The sequence below is a fragment of the Oncorhynchus mykiss genome, chromosome 19 (genome assembly GCF_057628025.1).
Source record: "Oncorhynchus mykiss isolate SJ-2025 chromosome 19, ASM5762802v1, whole genome shotgun sequence".
NCBI classification, from domain to species: Eukaryota; Metazoa; Chordata; class Actinopteri; order Salmoniformes; family Salmonidae; genus Oncorhynchus; species Oncorhynchus mykiss.
Genome location: NC_143040.1, coordinates 16,717,501 through 16,733,663, shown reverse-complemented (window position 1 = coordinate 16,733,663; position 16,163 = coordinate 16,717,501). Strand labels below are relative to the sequence as shown.

Here is a 16,163-nt window from a genome sequence, read left to right as displayed (position 1 = left end):
CTTCTACTGTATACAAACCGGTTATATGCCTCCCTAAATACACTATTAGGTAATGCTTGTACAAGATGACAAAGTAAATGAAGTGGATATGAAATTGTGTGGTAACCATTATTTTGTGTTATCTGAAATGATTTCTGCGTTTAAAAGCTGTGATATAACTTGTATTTTAGCTACATTGCACCTGTTGTGTTTAGATATAGTTTCAAATTAAAATGAGTGTTTGTAAACATTAACAAACTGTTCATCATTTGTTTCACTGCCTCTAATGTCTCTGTGTTTTCCATAGGGTGTGTGGGTTGGTGGAGCTGTCAACTGTCTGAAGTGGACACTGGAGCAGTGAGCAGTCATGAGGCCACTGAGAGACGCCCAGCTAGGGGCCTTCACCTTCTTTGCCTCGGCTCTCCCCCACGATGTGTGCGGGAGCAACGGCCTCCCCCTCACCCCCAACTCCATCAAGATCCTAGGCCGTTTCCAGCTGCTCAAGACCATTTCCCACCCCAGGCTCTGCCAGTACGTAGACATCTCCAGAGGGAAGCATGGTAGGACTACGCATCTCTGTCTGTTTGTCAATGGGTATTTTGGGTCCTATTCTTGATACAGTGAAAATACATCACTCCCTCAACCTACCTTCCTTGGAGTAAAAGTGATCTGAATACACCAATGGTAAAGCACTGATATAGCCCTTAAATAGGCCTACTTGGAATGGTGAAAGATCCAATCAAATTTTAATGCGAGTGTAGATGTTAATGCAAGTGTAGCGAAATGCTTGTACTTCTAGTTCCGACCGTGCAGCAATATCTTACAAATAATCAATCAATTCCCCAACAACTACCTAATACACCCATCTAAAGGGGTGAATGAGAACATGTACATATAAATATATGGATGAGCGATGGCCGAGCGGCATAGGCAAGTTGCAATAGATGGTAGAGAATACAGTGTATACATATGATATGAGTAATGTAAGATATGTAAACATTATTAAAGTGGCATTGTTTAAAGTGACTAGTGATCCAGTGATTGGGTCTCAATGTAGGCAGCAGCTTCTCTGAGTTAGTGATTGCTGTTTAGCAGTCTGATGACCTTGAGATGGAAGCTGTTTTTCAGTCTCTCGGTCCCAGTTTTGATGCACTTGTACTGACCTCGCCTTCTGGATGGTAGCAGTGTGAACAAGCAGTGGCTCGGTTGGATGTTGTCCTTGATGATCTTTTTGGCCTTCCTGTGACATCGGGTGCTGTAGGTGTCATGGAGGGCAGGTAGTTTGCCCCCGGTAATGCGTTGTGCAGACCGCACCACCCTCTGGAGAGTCTTGCGGTTGAGGGCGGTGCAGTTGCCGTACCAGGCTGTGATACAGCTCGACAGGATGCTCTCAATTGTGCATCTGTAAAAGTTTGTCAGAGTTTTGGGTGACAAGCCAAATTTCTTCAGCCTCCTGAGGTTGAAGAGGTGCTGTTGATCCTTCTTCACCAAACTGTCTTGTGTGGGTGGACCATTTCAGTTGGTCTGTGATGTGTACGCCCAGGAACTTAAAACTTTCCACCTTCTCCCCTGCTGTCCCTTCGATGTGGATAGGGAGGTGCTCCCTCTGCTGTTTCCTGAAGTCCACGATAATCTCCTTTGTTTTGTTGACATTGAGTGAAAGGTTGTTTTCCTGACACCGCACTCAGTGTCCTCCCCTCCTCCCTGTAGGCTGTCTAGTCATTGTTGGTAATCAAGCCCACTACTGTTGTGTCATCTACAAACTTAATGATTGAGTTGGAGGCGTGCATGGCCACGCAGTTGTGGGTGAAGATGGAGTACAGGAAGGGGCTGAGCACGCACCCTTATGGGGCCCCAGTGTTGAGGATGAGTGAAGTGGAGATGTTGTTTCCTACCTTTACCGTACGTCAGAAAGTCCAGGACCCAATTGCACAGGGAAGGGTTGAGACCCAGGGCCTCAAGCTTGATGATGACCTTGGAGGGTACTATGGTGTTGAATGCTGAGCTGTAGTCAATGAACAGCATTCTTACATAGGTATTCCTCTTGTCCAGATGGGATAGGGCGGTGTGATGGCAATTGCATCGTCTGTGGACCTGTTGGGGTGGTATGCAAACCGAAGTGGGTCTAGTGTGGCCGGTAAGGTGGAGGTGATATGATCCTTGACTAGTCTCTCAAAGCACTTCATGATGACAGAAGTGAGTGCTACAGGGCAGTAATAATTTAGTTCAGTTATCTTTGCCTTCTTGGGTACAGGAACAATGGTGGCCATCTTGAAGCATGTGGGGACCGCAGACTGGGATAAGGAGCGATTACACCAGCCAGCTGGTCTGCGCATGCTCTGAGGACGCGGCTTGGAATGCCGTCTGGGCCAGCAGCCTTGCGAGGGTTAACACGTTTAAATGTTTTACTCACATCAGCCACGGAGAAGGGGGGGGGGGAGCAGTCCTTGTTAGCGGGATGTGATGGTGGCACTATATTTTCCTCAAAGCGGGCAAAGAAGGTGTTTAGTTTGTCTGGAAGATAGACGTCGGTGTCCGTGTCGTGGCTGGTTTTCTTTTTGTATTCCATGATTTCCTGTAGACCCTGCCATATGTGTCTCGTGTCTGAGCCATTGAATTGTGATTCCACTTTGTCCCTGTTCCAGCATTTCGCTTGTTTGATTTCCTTGCGGAGGGAATAACTACACTGTTTATATTCAGCCATATTCCCACACCTCTTTCCATGGTTAAATGCGATGGTTCGCGAGTTCAGTTTTGCGACAATGCCGCCATCCATCCACGGTTTCTGGTTAGGGTAGGTTTTAATAGTCACAGTGGGTACAACATCTCCAATGCACTTCTTTATAAACTCACTCACAGAGTCAGCGTATAGATCAATGTTGTTCTCTGAGGCTGACGGTATCCCAGTCCTCGTGATATCCCAGTCCGCGTAATCAAAACAGTCCTGAAGCGTGGCTTCCAAATGGTCAGACCTGCGTTGAATGGTTCTAGTCACTGGTACATCCTGTTTGAGTTTCTTCCTATAAAACGGTAGGAGAAAGATGGCATCGTGGTTGGATTTGCTACAAACGGGAGAGGGGGAGGGCTTTGTATGCATCACTGAAGTTAGAGTAGCAGTGATCGAGTGTGTTACCCCTGCGCGTAGTGCAATCAATATGCTGATAGAATTTAGGTAGCCTTGATCTCAAATTTGATTTGTATAAAATCCCCAGCTACAATAAATGCAGCTTCAGGATTAGGGTTGCAAAGGGTCTGAAACTTTCTGGGAAATTTCCAGAATTTTTCTTGAGATTTTCCATGGGAAGTTGAGCCTGGGAATTTTCCTTAAATCATCAAAAAAGTTTGCTTATAACAGTGAACATTTTTTGTGGGATACACATGTCAATTCTAGGTCTTGTGGCATATTTTGGTTAAACTATCCCCAATTCAATGGAATTCAATGCAACCCTCTGCATGCACAGTGCATTCTTCCATCACATGTACAGCTGATTCTCGAGATCTTGCACACTAATGAGATGCTATTGAGCCCACACTACGACACTGTCTGAGCCAAGGACTACATGCTTTCTGGTGAGTTTTGATTACAATTCTGGGTTGGGTGAATATATTTTATATGACAAACATAACTTTTTGTTAACTACTAAATAGTAGCCTACAGCAAAGTGTGTGTAAATAATTTCTAACTTGTTAACAATTTCTGCTAGTTAGTTTTTGCTACCATGTGGGGTTTAGCTTGCTTGAGCCTCCTAACTGAGGAGTGTTAATTCACCTGTTTCCATTAAAGCTGTGTAAATTTGCATATACTGTGCCAAATCATATGTGAAGAATGCAACAAAGATGCAGAAGTGCTTAAAGTTCCCTCAGCGCACACAAGAAGCAACCTCTGACAAAAGTCCCTCTACTTATATTTGAGGTTGAAATGATGAATCGGACACCTTACTGATAGCAACAGCTCATGGTCCTCCTGGAATCAAAGTGTTTTTGACTCAATGGAGGAACGTAGTCAGAGAAATGCTGATGAATGTCTTACTCAAGCTGTGTATGCAACTGCTTCACCTCTGATGTTTACAGGCAATGTGTATTGGAAGAGATTTCTGAATGTTCTTCGCCCAGCGTACACCTCTCCAACCAGACATGCTTTATCTACTCATTTGCTGGATGCAGAGTTCAACAGAGTTCAAGTGAAGTTCAAGCAAATTGTAGAGAAAGCGAACTGTATTGCAATCATCTCTGATGGGTGGTTGAATGTTCGTGGGCAAGGAATAATTAACTACGTCATCTCCACCCCTCAACCTGTACTCTACAAGAGCACAGACACAAGGGACAACAGACACAACGGTCTCTACATTGCAGATGAGCTGAAGGCAGTCATCAATGACCTTGGACCACAGAAGGTATTTGCACTGGTGACAGACAATGCTGCGGACATGAAGGCTGCTTGGTCTAAAGTGGAGGAGTCCTACCCTCACATCTGTGCTGCTCATGCATTGAATCTGCTCCTCAAGGACATCATGGCACTGAAAACAATGGATACACTCTACAAGAGAGCCAAGGAAATGGTTAGGTATGTGAAGGGCCATCAAGTTATAGCAGCAATCTACCTCACCAAGCAAAGTGAGAAGAATAAGAGCACCACATTGAAGCTATCCAGCAATACCCGTTGGGGTGGTGTTATTATCATGTTTGACAGTCTCCTGGAGGGGAAGGAGTCTCTCCAAGAAATGGCTATATCACAGTCTGCCGATATGGACAGCCCCATCAAGAGGATCCTCCTGGATGATGTATTTTGGGAGAGGGTGGTAAAGCAGCCTGAAACGCCAGAAACCTATAGCAGTAGACATTGGACGATTGAGGGAGACAGTGCCATCCTGTCTGATGTTCTGATGCTTGCAGATGTAAGAGAAGAAGTGTGTACTGCCCTGCCCACTTCACTGTTGCTCCAAGCAGAGGAAACGGCAGTTCTGAAATACATCAAAATGTGTGAAGACTTCTGCCTGAAGCCCTTACATGCAGCAGCGTACATGTTGGACCCCAAGTATGTTGCCAAGAGCATCCTGTCTGGTGCAGAGATCAACAAAGCCTATGTGTCATCACTACCATGTCTCGCCACTGATGTTTCCATGAAACAGAGAATGTTACAATCTCTGATGTCTCTCTGGAAGGCAACCCTTGCTCGAATTCCATCTATCTTGTTGTTAAGAGACTGGACATTGGCGAGTAGTATACTCGGGAGCTGTGGGCGATGTGCGCGTCTACGGAGCCTGACCAGGAGGCCGCTCCGTCTGTCCCTTCTGCGGCGCCGTTGTTTTGGGTCGGCTTTTGGGATTAGATCCATTGTTCTGGGTGGTGGACCAAACAGAGGATCCGCTTCGGGAAAGTCATATTCCTGGTCGTAATGTTGATAAGTTGACGTATAGTTCTTCCCGGCTGTATGTAATAAGAGGTCATTGATGACTGCCTTCCTGGGGTAACAATGTACTAAATAATATCTAAACTAAATACTGCATACTTTCCTAAGGACTCGAAGCGAGGTGACCATCTCTGTCGGCGCCATCTTGAGTGACTTTGTAGTGGAATCCTTGTTTTCCTCTTTGACTGTATCTGGCTTTCAGAGATTGGGAAGAATACATGGAAAATCAGGTATCCTAGTATCGCGATACTGGTATCGTGACAATGCTCCACTACCAGAAATATCCTAGTATTGGTAGAGTGGGATGGAGAGTGATACTAAAGAGGACTAGGGGAGATTCGTACTTACGTGACAGGCCGACAGCAGCTTTTAAATCCTATCCCTTTCCTTTCGGCATCTACTATTGTATATGACTGGTGTCCTATTAATATCAAATAAAATGTTATTCATCATATGCTTCGTAAACAACCGGTGTAGACTAACAGTGAAATGCTTACTTAGTGTGCAATCAGAAGGAAGAGGGAACGGTGTGCATTCAGAAGGAAGAGGGAACGGTGTGCATTCAGAAGGAAGAGGGAACGGTGTGCATTCAGAAGGAAGAGGGAACGGTGCGCATTCAGAAGGAAGAGGGAACGGTGTGCATTCAGAAGGAAGAGGGAACGGTGTGCATTCAGAAGGAAGAGGGAACGGTGCGCATTCAGAAGGAAGAGGGAACGGTGCGCATTCAGAAGGAAGAGGGAACGGTGCGCATTCAGAAGGAAGAGGGAACGGTGCGCATTCAGAAGGAAGAGGGAACGGTGCGCATTCAGAAGGAAGAGGGAACGGTGCGCATTCAGAAGGAAGAGGGAACGGTGCGCATTCAGAAGGAAGAGGGAACGGTGCGCATTCAGAAGGAAGAGGGAACGGTGCGCATTCAGAAGGAAGAGGGAACGGTGCGCATTCAGAAGGAAGAGGGAACGGTGCGCATTCAGAAGGAAGAGGGAACGGTGCGCATTCAGAAGGAAGAGGGAACGGTGCGCATTCAGAAGGAAGAGGGAACGGTGCGCATTCAGAAGGAAGAGGGAACGGTGCGCATTCAGAAGGAAGAGGGAACGGTGCGCATTCAGAAGGAAGAGGGAACGGTGTGCATTCAGAAGGAAGAGGGGAACGGAGTGTATTCCAACAGAGCCTTGACCTTCCCTTTCTATTTTGAGAAACACCTAATAATCTTGTGTATTGTTGTGTGAAAAGAGGCTGTTCATATTGACTTCATTGCGGTCGTACCCATAAGTTCACATGTTGACTTGTACCCCAGTTTGTCATTTACAGTTGAGCAAATATAGAGAATCTTCATCACAGGTTAGACTTCCTCAAGAGGCTCTCTCAGCTTTCAACAATGTCTCTGTTTTTTAGTAGTGTTTTCTGTTTCATCCGAGTCACTGTAAAATAACTGGATGTGTTTGGCAAACTCCAACTGCACAATCTAACTTGTTTCGCTTTTGTTTGCGAAGCATATTACCACAAGAATGTGTTTTATTAAAAGTCTCAACAAAAACCGGAAATCATCCCAAATCCACAATATGCAGGTTTTATTGGACACATTAATGATTTTTGGCCAAAGTATACACAGCACTGTCATTATGGACTTCCTGAGTTGTTAAAAGCTTACTTTAGCCTGCTGTGTTTCATCCTTTTTTATGCCCAGATGTTTTAGTCACGGCTAGAAGCTTATGTCAAATTGCTGTCTGAAGTATATCTTTTTTTTGTGCATTTTTAGCTAACCCTAACCCTTTTCCTAACCTTTACCTAGTTCTCCAAACTGCTGTGAAAGTTCTCCTAACCTGCTGAGAAAAGTCCATTCTGACATGTACTGTATTCCATTTAGTCAAAACCATGCTTTAAGGTCCTGACCGCTGAACCCTTTGTTGTCAGGTTTTGTAGATCACATTTTGTTTTTCCATTTATTGTGTGGATGGGGAGTTATAAAGGACTGAGTACAGCTTTAAAGCGTTGTAATTACATATGCATGTTATCACAACACATGGCGCTAGCGTTTAATTTAGAAGATTCTTCTGGGCTATGTTTACCCAATCATGTTGTGGCTAAACCTTTAACTTAAAGGCACACTCCTTCGTCGGAAAAACAACAAAATACCAGCCTTGCTGGAAGAAAAATAAATGGAGAACAAGCAGCAGACCGTAAAACAGATGTTTTGAAATCACATATTAAACATATAAATCAATAAAATGCCAGGGCTGACCAATGTAATTTTGATCTACCGTTTCACAGCTTCTCTTCTTCCTTCTTCCAGAACGACTTGTTGTTGTAACGGAACACTACGAAAGCAGTCTAAATGATTTCCAGAAACAGGTTCAAACTGTCAGGTAAGATTTCAAGTTTTTTTATTAGTTGCACTGGGTTGACCAACTGGCGGGCTGAATTTGGCCCGGCTGTTATTTGATTTAGGGCCCTGAGTTTTCTTATATAAAAAGGAAGTGTTATTTTATTTAGCATTTTTATAGTTGGACATAAAAGACTAAAAACACCAGCAAATCAGCTCCAAGTGATTTTAATTTTGGAATCTGTTCTAGAGTATTCCCACACATTATAGAGAGATACTGTATATGTGATCGTATACAACTGCAAGCAAGGTTTGAAATGGCTGTTTTAGACGAATATTCCATCTGTTTAGGATACTTGCGGGTTAATTTGCAGTCTACAAATGATTTGTTGTTATGCACTGTCCAACGAAATGCTTAGTTGCAGGTTCCTTCTCGACAAAGCTACAACGATAAGAAATAGTATAATACCCGAAGGCACTATATCTATATAGTAAAATATTTACACAACATAAAGACTATATATAGATGTAGTACAGTGATAATGTACTATGTTATGGAATGTTAAGAGGACCCAGTTCTATTTCTCTGTCAGTAGAATGACCATGGTTTAACTGAACAAAGAAGAATAGCTTCATTACCTCAGGACTAGACTATGCACTCCCCTTGCCATCTACTGGTTGACACCGATAATAACACAAACCTCTTCCATCTAAAACCCTTACCGAATGAACTCCTCAACTCTACAGACCCGGCAGGGGGAAATGACTACATATTTAGTACTACACACAATGACCTGCTGGAAAACAAAGACCGACTCCGAGTACCATACATGACCCGTTTTCAAGCCAAACACCACAGGTCCTAAAGCTACGCCCAAGTTTTATAATGTGTATATAAGATTTCTCAGGCCTTGTCTGTCTGTTACAGCCCAGAGAGGGTTCTCCAGATAGCCTATGAGGCCTTGGAGGGACTAGAGTTTATGAACAAACATGGGATGGTTCACAGAGCCCTCAATGCACAGAATGTCCTCATGGACGGCAAGGTAGGTAACCTCCCTTCCCTATCAGTTGGGGTCTAATGGAAAGGCATTTAAGGCCATTTGCCATTGTCATCTAGCCTGGTTAAACCTGCGCTCTCGTTTAAACAGGCTGATTATCATCACGTTATTGATGCATTATTGATTTATCATAAGGCCATCAATACATTGAACATTGTCAGATGTAACATTGTTTCATTGTAGGGCAAGGTGAAGCTGGCTAAGTTTGGGCTCTATTACATGACAGACCACGGGGCGGATGTGGACTTTCCTATTGGGTAAGTCCTGTTCACATCTAACCTCCCATGTGCAACGAATGTGTCGATAGATGTGAAAAGCTAATCAATTGTGACTGACATTAGATTAGGCAGTGAAAACACATTTTTTCAACATTTAGTCATTTAGCAGACGCTCTAAGAGCAACATACAGTAGTGAGTGCATGCATTTTCATACTTTTTTTTCTCGTACTGGTGCCCCATGGGAATTGAACCAACAACCCTGGCCTGCAAGCGCCACGCTCTACCAATTAATCTATATTAATCTATTAATCTTAAAAGCAATACATGGTCCACTGTCATATAGAGATAATTATGATATGATAATGGAAGATTGTGAACCTGGAACGTCTGGAACTTGCAGTACTGTGGATCTTCTGGTAATGAAGGTCATAGGTCCCTCTGTGAACACAACACAGTATTTAAATGCTGTTTGTGAAACAGAATGAGATGCATTACTATGACATGTATGTGTAATGGTCAATCTATTGTTTATCAAATCACATTTTGTCACATGCGCCGAACACAACAGGTGTTACAGTGAAAGGCTTACTTACAAGCCCTTAACCAACAATGCAGTTTAAGGAAAGCCCTTAAAAATAAGAGATAACAAATAATTCAAGAGCAGCAGTAAATAACAATAGGGGGGCTATATACAGGGGGTATCGGTGCAGAGTCTATGTGCTGGGGCCACCGGTGTCGAGGTAATTATGTACATGTAAGTATTAAAGTGGCTATGCATAGATAATAACAGAGTAGCGCTGGGGGGGACAGGCAATGCAAATAGTATGGGTAGCCATTTGATAAGCTGTTCAGGAGTCTTATGGCTTGGGGGTAGAAGCTGTTTAGAAGCCTCTTGGACCTAGACTTGGTGCTCCGGTACCGCTTGCCGTGCGGTAGCAGAGAGAACAGTCTATGACTAGGGTGGCTGGAGTCTTTTATTTTTAGGGCCTTCCTCTGACACCACCTGGTATAGAGGTCCTGGATGACCGGAAGCTTGGCCCCGGTGATGTACTGGGCCGTACGCACTACCCTCTGTAGTACCTTGCGGTCGGAGGCCGAGCAGTTGCCATACCAGGCATTCATGCAACCCATCAGAATGCTCTCGATGGTGCAGTTGTAAAACCTTTTGAGGATCTAATCATTTTAGTCTCCTGAGGGGGAATAGGTTTTGTCATGCCCTCTTCACGACTGTCTTTGTGTGCTTGGACCATGTTAGTTTGTTGGTGATGTGAACGCCAAGGAACTTGAAGCTCTCAACCTGCTCCACTGCAGCCCCGTCGATGATAATGGGGGCATGCTCGGTCCTCCTTTTCCTATAATCATCTCCTTTCTCCTGATCGCTTTGAGGGGGAGGTTGTTGTCCTGGCACCACACGGCCAGGTCTCTGATCCTCCCTATAGTCTGTCTCATCGTTGTCGGTGGTCAGGCAAACCACTGTTGTGTCATCAGCAAACTTAATGATGCTGTTGGAGTCGTGCCTGGCCGTGCAGTCATGAGTGAACAGGGAGTACAGGAGGGGACTGAGCATGCACCCCTGAGGGGCCCAAGTGTTGCGGATCAGCGTGGCAGATGTGTTGTTACCTACCCTTACCACCTGGGGGGGCCCGTCAGGAAGTCCAGGATCCAGTTGCAGAGGAAGGAGTTTAGTCCAAGGGTCCTTAGCTTAGTGATGAGATTTGAGGGTACTATGGTGTTGAACGCTGAGCTGTAGTCAATGAATAGCATTCTCACGTGTTCCTTTTGTCCAGGTGGGAAAGGGCAGTGTGGAGTGCAATCGAGATTGCATCATCTGTAGATCTGTTGGTGCGGTATGCAAATTGGGGTGGGTCTAGGGTTTCTGGGATAATGGTGTTGATGTGATCCATGACCAGCCATTATGATATCCAGGTTTTAGATATTAAAGTAATCCATTGTTTCTGTAATAAGTACTGTAATACATAGCTGAAGTCTTATCCAAATCCCAAAGGCCCTCATGTTTTAGAAAGTTTTTGTGGGTAATAGCCTGTTGTTGAATGGGGGAATGAGTGTGTGTGTGTGTGTGTTTGCCGCTGCCTCTGATGTCCTGTGTTATCTAGTCTCCAAGTAAAACATCTGTTTTGAAGATGAAATAAGCTTATCTGTCTAGTGTTTACGGAGATTCCTTGATATGAAGCAACGTACTGTACATGCATCACTTAAACAATGACTTCAACAAAACAGGAAGTACCTGGAATATTTAGGTAGATTAATCATCAAAGTCTGTTCATTGTCAAATGTTATCTGTTGCAAACAGGTTTCATTGTATTTAATTCAAGACGACCTCAACGCTCTCAAGTTTACTATGTCTTGCAGGGTATTCAATTGACCTTTGACCCCCTCTCTGACTCTCTGACTATCTCTGTCCACAGGTACCCATCCTATCTGGCTCCTGAGGTCATCGCCCAGGGCTCAGTCCACCCTAGTGACCCCTCCCAGGGGGAGAACCCTCTTCCCTCGGGGCCCAAGACAGACGTGTGGTCCCTGGGAGTCCTGCTCTTTGAGCTGTGTGCCGTAAGCTCTCTTAAACCCCCATGTCTTGACCTAATGATTGATTATTTGATTGAGCTGTCAGTCAGAAGTCAGGACTGTCATTAACAGATGTTATGACAGTGTTATATAGCCATTGATTTGAGGGTTCAAGTAAAGTGTGATGTTGTGGTTAGGAGGAAGTCATTCTGTCCTCATGCACTATCAACCTTTTATTCACAGGGTAGAAGACTACTGCAGAACATTGAAATAAGCGAGAGATTGAAGTTCATCATCACCTTGGGTAAGTGAACGTGTTGCCATGTCCATCAGCCTGGTGAGCCACAGGTTGGTTATGATGGGGTTGTTCATTGTTTATGATGGGGTTGTTCATTGTTTATGATGGGGCTGTTCATTGTTTATGATGGGGTTGTTCATTGTTTATGATGGGGTTGTTCATTGTTTATGATGGGGTTGTTCATTGTTTATGATGGGGTTGTTCATTGTTTATGATGGGGTTGTTCATTGTTTATGATGGGGCTGTTCATTGTTTATGATGGGGTTGTTCATTGTTTATGATGGGGTTGTTCATTGTTTATGATGGGGTTGTTCATTGTTTATGATGGGGTTGTTCATTGTTTATGATGGGGTTGTTCATTGTTTATGATGGGGTTGTTCATTGTTTATGATGGGGTTGTTCATTGTTTATGATGGGGTTGTTCATTGTTTATGATGGGGTTGTTCATTGTTTATGATGGGGTTGTTCATTGTTTATGATGGGGTTGTTCATTGTTTATGATGGGGTTGTTCATTGTTTATGATGGGGTTGTTCATTGTTTATGACATGGTGGTCTGTGTTTTGTTGTTCTCAGGTTGCATTGACGACATAGTCACAGTCCTTGCAGAGGAGCACGGATGCTTGGATGCGATTAGGGTGAGTTTGAAATCAATCACAAGTCACTGTTTATTACACTGGCCCGCTAAAACCACTCTAAGAAAGGTTGATTGTCCTAGAATTCCTAGTTTGCCTAATGTGTAGATTGCCTAATGTGTGGTAAAGTCATGTTTTATGATGTATATAAAAGACTACACCTTACTATATGCTGTATTGTTGGTCCAGAGACGATTGTGATTGTAAATGACGACACTTCATCAAATACCAAAACGATGCCCTGTAACTTGTAACCGCTAGCTGTGTGTGTTTGTGCGCGCATCTGTTTGTGAGTATATGTGTGCTAATGAAATTCATATGTCCTCCATTTGCCAAAGTGTTTCCCTTGTAAAAAGGCTTTTAACCTTTCTCAGGCTATTTTATTTCTTTAGGATGCTGAAAAGCCATAAAAGCAAAGGGAGATTGGGGCTGTGGGTCTGGATTGTAGCATAACTAATGTGATTGTCAACGTTCTGTTACAGGAGCTGCCTGAGAACGTCCTGACATTATTAAGGAAATGCCTGATCTTCCTGCCCTCCAGAAGGTAACTCGACCAGAGATGTTTTATATCATGTTGTGTTGGCTATCATTTCCTGTTGGGAGGCCCATTCTCCATGCTTTCTCCAGGTACTTTTGTCATGCAGCCGAACTATCTGCAGGGTAATAACAGGGTAATAACAGGGTAATAACAGGGAAAGTGATCAAAAACATGCCCAAATGAGAACATGGTACGTTTAGAGAGAACATTTGAGAACACTTCACATAACATTTTTGTCGTGAAATCTGAACTTTTGATGAAGTGCGTCGATATGTTTTTGATGCATGTTCAGAAAAGAGATTTCACTCTGTGCTTCCGTCCAGGCCCACCCCTGCAGAGCTGCTGGTTGACCCAGTGTTTGAGGGCGTGTCGTGTCTCTACGCCCCGTTCCAGCAGCCCGTCGGGCTGTTCTCCTCCTCCCTGCGCTGTGCCCACCTGGAGCTACCAGAGGACATCAGCCAGCTCTGCAAAGGTCAGAGTGCACACATGCATGCCCTGACATGGCCACACACACGCATGGACACACACACGCAAACACACACTTACGGACGCACATACATTATAAAAATAAATAGTTGTTTACCATTGTAGACCTGGCTCTATGGATAAAGGATACATCTCAGACGACCACATTATCCCATGTAGAGGACCCCATGTATCATCCTTGATGCTTAGTGTGGGATTTAATGGAACCCAGGAATCCCTGGAAAACAGTGGCAATTGTTATCAATTTGGACTATCCTGCATACTATGAAATGAATTGAAATGTGACTGATTTTGAATGTATTAGATAGTTAAATGAATCTATCAATCATGTCCCAGATGATGATGAGGAGTACCTGGGGGAGAGGGCCATAGATGAGGTGTACCACCTGTGGTGTTTGGCGGGAGGAGACCTGGAGAAGGAACTGACCAACAAGGAGATCATCCAGTCCAAGCCTCCCGTCTGCACCCTGCCCAAGTACTGTACAATACACCCTTTCTACCTATTGGACTGTTTCAGATAATGTTGTTATACATAGCATGTCGTTCTACTGTTGTAGATAATGTAGTTATGTACAGCAGGTCTTTCTACTGAACTGTCTCAGATAATGTAGTTATGTACAGCAGGCCTTTCTACTGTCTCAGATAATGTAGTTATATACAGCAGGTCTTTCTACTGAACTGTCTCAGATAATGTAGTTACAGTGCCTTGCGAAAGTATTCGACCCTCTTGAACTTTGCGACCTTTTGCCACATTTCAGGCTTCAAACATAAAGATATAAAACTGTATTTTTTTGTGAAGAATCAACAACAAGTGGGACACAATCATGAAGTGGAACGACATTTATTGGATATTTCAAACTTTTTTAACAAATCAAAAACTGAAAAATTGGGCGTGCAAAATTATTCAGCCCCTTTACTTTCAGTGCAGCAAACTCTCTCCAGAAGTTCAGTGAGGATCTCTGAATGATCCAATGTTGACCTAAATGACTAATGATGATAAATACAATCCACCTGTGTGTAATCAAGTCTCCGTATAAATGCACCTGCACTGTGATAGTCTCAGAGTTTCGTCAAAAGCGCAGAGAGCATCATGAAGAACAAGGAACACACCAGGCAGGTCCGAGATACTGTTGTGAAGAAGTTTAAAGCCGGATTTGGATACAAAAAGATTTCCCAAGCTTTAAACATCCCAAGGAGCACTGTGCAAGCGATAATATTGAAATGGAAGGAGTATCAGACCACTGCAAATCTACTAAGACCTGGCCGTCCCTCTAAACTTTCAGCTCATACAAGGAGAAGACTGATCAGAACTGCAGAGATCTACAGCTGAGGTGGGAGACTCTGTCCATAGGACAACAATCAGTTGTATATTGCACAAATCTGGCCTTTATGGAAGAGTGGCAAGAAGAAAGCCATTTCTTAAAGATATCCATAAAAAGTGTCGTTTAAAGTTTGCCACAAGCCACCTGGGAGACACACCAAACATGTGGAAGAAGGTGCTCTGGTCAGATGAAACCAAAATTGAACTTTTTGGCAACAATGCAAAACGTTATGTTTGGCGTAAAAGCAACACAGCTCATCACCCTGAACACACCATCCCCACTGTCAAACATGGTGGTGGCAGCATCATGGTTTGGGCCTGCTTTTCTTCAGCAGGGACAGGGAAGATGGTTAAAATTGATGGGAAGATGGATGGAGCCAAATACAGGACCATTCTGGAAGAAAACCTGATGAAGTCTGCAAAAGACCTGAGACTGGGACGGAGATTTGTCTTCCAACAAGACAATGATCCAAAACATAAAGCAAAATCTACAATGGAATGGTTCAAAAATAAACATATCCAGGTGTTAGAATGGCCAAGTCAAAGTCCAGACCTGAATCCAATCGAGAATCTGTGGAAAGAACTGAAAACTGCTGTTCACAAATGCTCTCCATCCAACCTCACTGAGCTCGAGCTGTTTTGCAAGGAGGAATGGGAAAAAATGTCAGTCTCTCGATGTGCAAAACTGATAGAGACATACCCCAAGCGACTTACAGCTGTAATCGCAGCAAAAGGTGGCGCTACAAAGTATTAACTTAGGGGGCTGAATAATTTTGCACGCCCAATTTTTCAGTTTTTGATTTGTTAAAAAAGTTTGAAATATCCAATAAATGTCATTCCACTTCATGATTGTGTCCCACTTGTTGTTGATTCTTCACAAAAAAATACAGTTTTATATCTTTATGTTTGAAGCCTGAAATGTGGCAAAAGATCGCAAAGTTCAAGGGGGCCGAATACTTTTGCAAGGCACTGTGTATTATATTTAAGTAGATCCATGCTATTATACAGTTTCTCATCCGGATGAATAAATGTTGAATTCAATGTCTGTGTTAGTTTCCTGCTGGAGGATGGCGAGTCGTTTGGCCAAGGCAGGGACAGGAGTTTCCTCCTGGATGACACCACCGTCACACTGTCTCTGTGCCAGCTGAAGAACGTGAGGACACCACTGTGACTAATAGATTTAACATTACTGTACAATAACAGGAGCAAGACATTTTAGTAGTGCATTGGTCTCTACTTGGACTGTAGTGACCAGTGTTCTACCAATATACACAACAGGTCTCTACTTGGACTGTAATGACCAGTGTTCTACCAACACCACACAACAGGTCTCTACTTGGACTGTAATGACCGGTGTTCTACCAACACCACACAACAG

General features: G+C 43.7%; 1 protein-coding gene across 1 annotated transcript in view; it reads left to right on the top strand.

The window, feature by feature from the left end:
- Positions 1-16,163, top strand: part of LOC110514596 (TBC domain-containing protein kinase-like protein) — a 63,279-nt gene that overhangs the window by 279 nt on the left and 46,837 nt on the right. The window contains exons 2-12 of the mRNA XM_090210241.1: positions 287-539; positions 7,680-7,752; positions 8,638-8,752; positions 8,951-9,024; positions 11,413-11,554; positions 11,753-11,813; positions 12,382-12,443; positions 12,923-12,984; positions 13,302-13,450; positions 13,801-13,939; positions 15,839-15,938. Coding sequence (XP_090066367.1) covers positions 347-539; positions 7,680-7,752; positions 8,638-8,752; positions 8,951-9,024; positions 11,413-11,554; positions 11,753-11,813; positions 12,382-12,443; positions 12,923-12,984; positions 13,302-13,450; positions 13,801-13,939; positions 15,839-15,938 — 1,170 coding nt within the window. The 5' untranslated portion in view covers positions 287-346. The remainder of the gene's footprint in view (positions 1-286; positions 540-7,679; positions 7,753-8,637; positions 8,753-8,950; positions 9,025-11,412; positions 11,555-11,752; positions 11,814-12,381; positions 12,444-12,922; positions 12,985-13,301; positions 13,451-13,800; positions 13,940-15,838; positions 15,939-16,163) is intronic.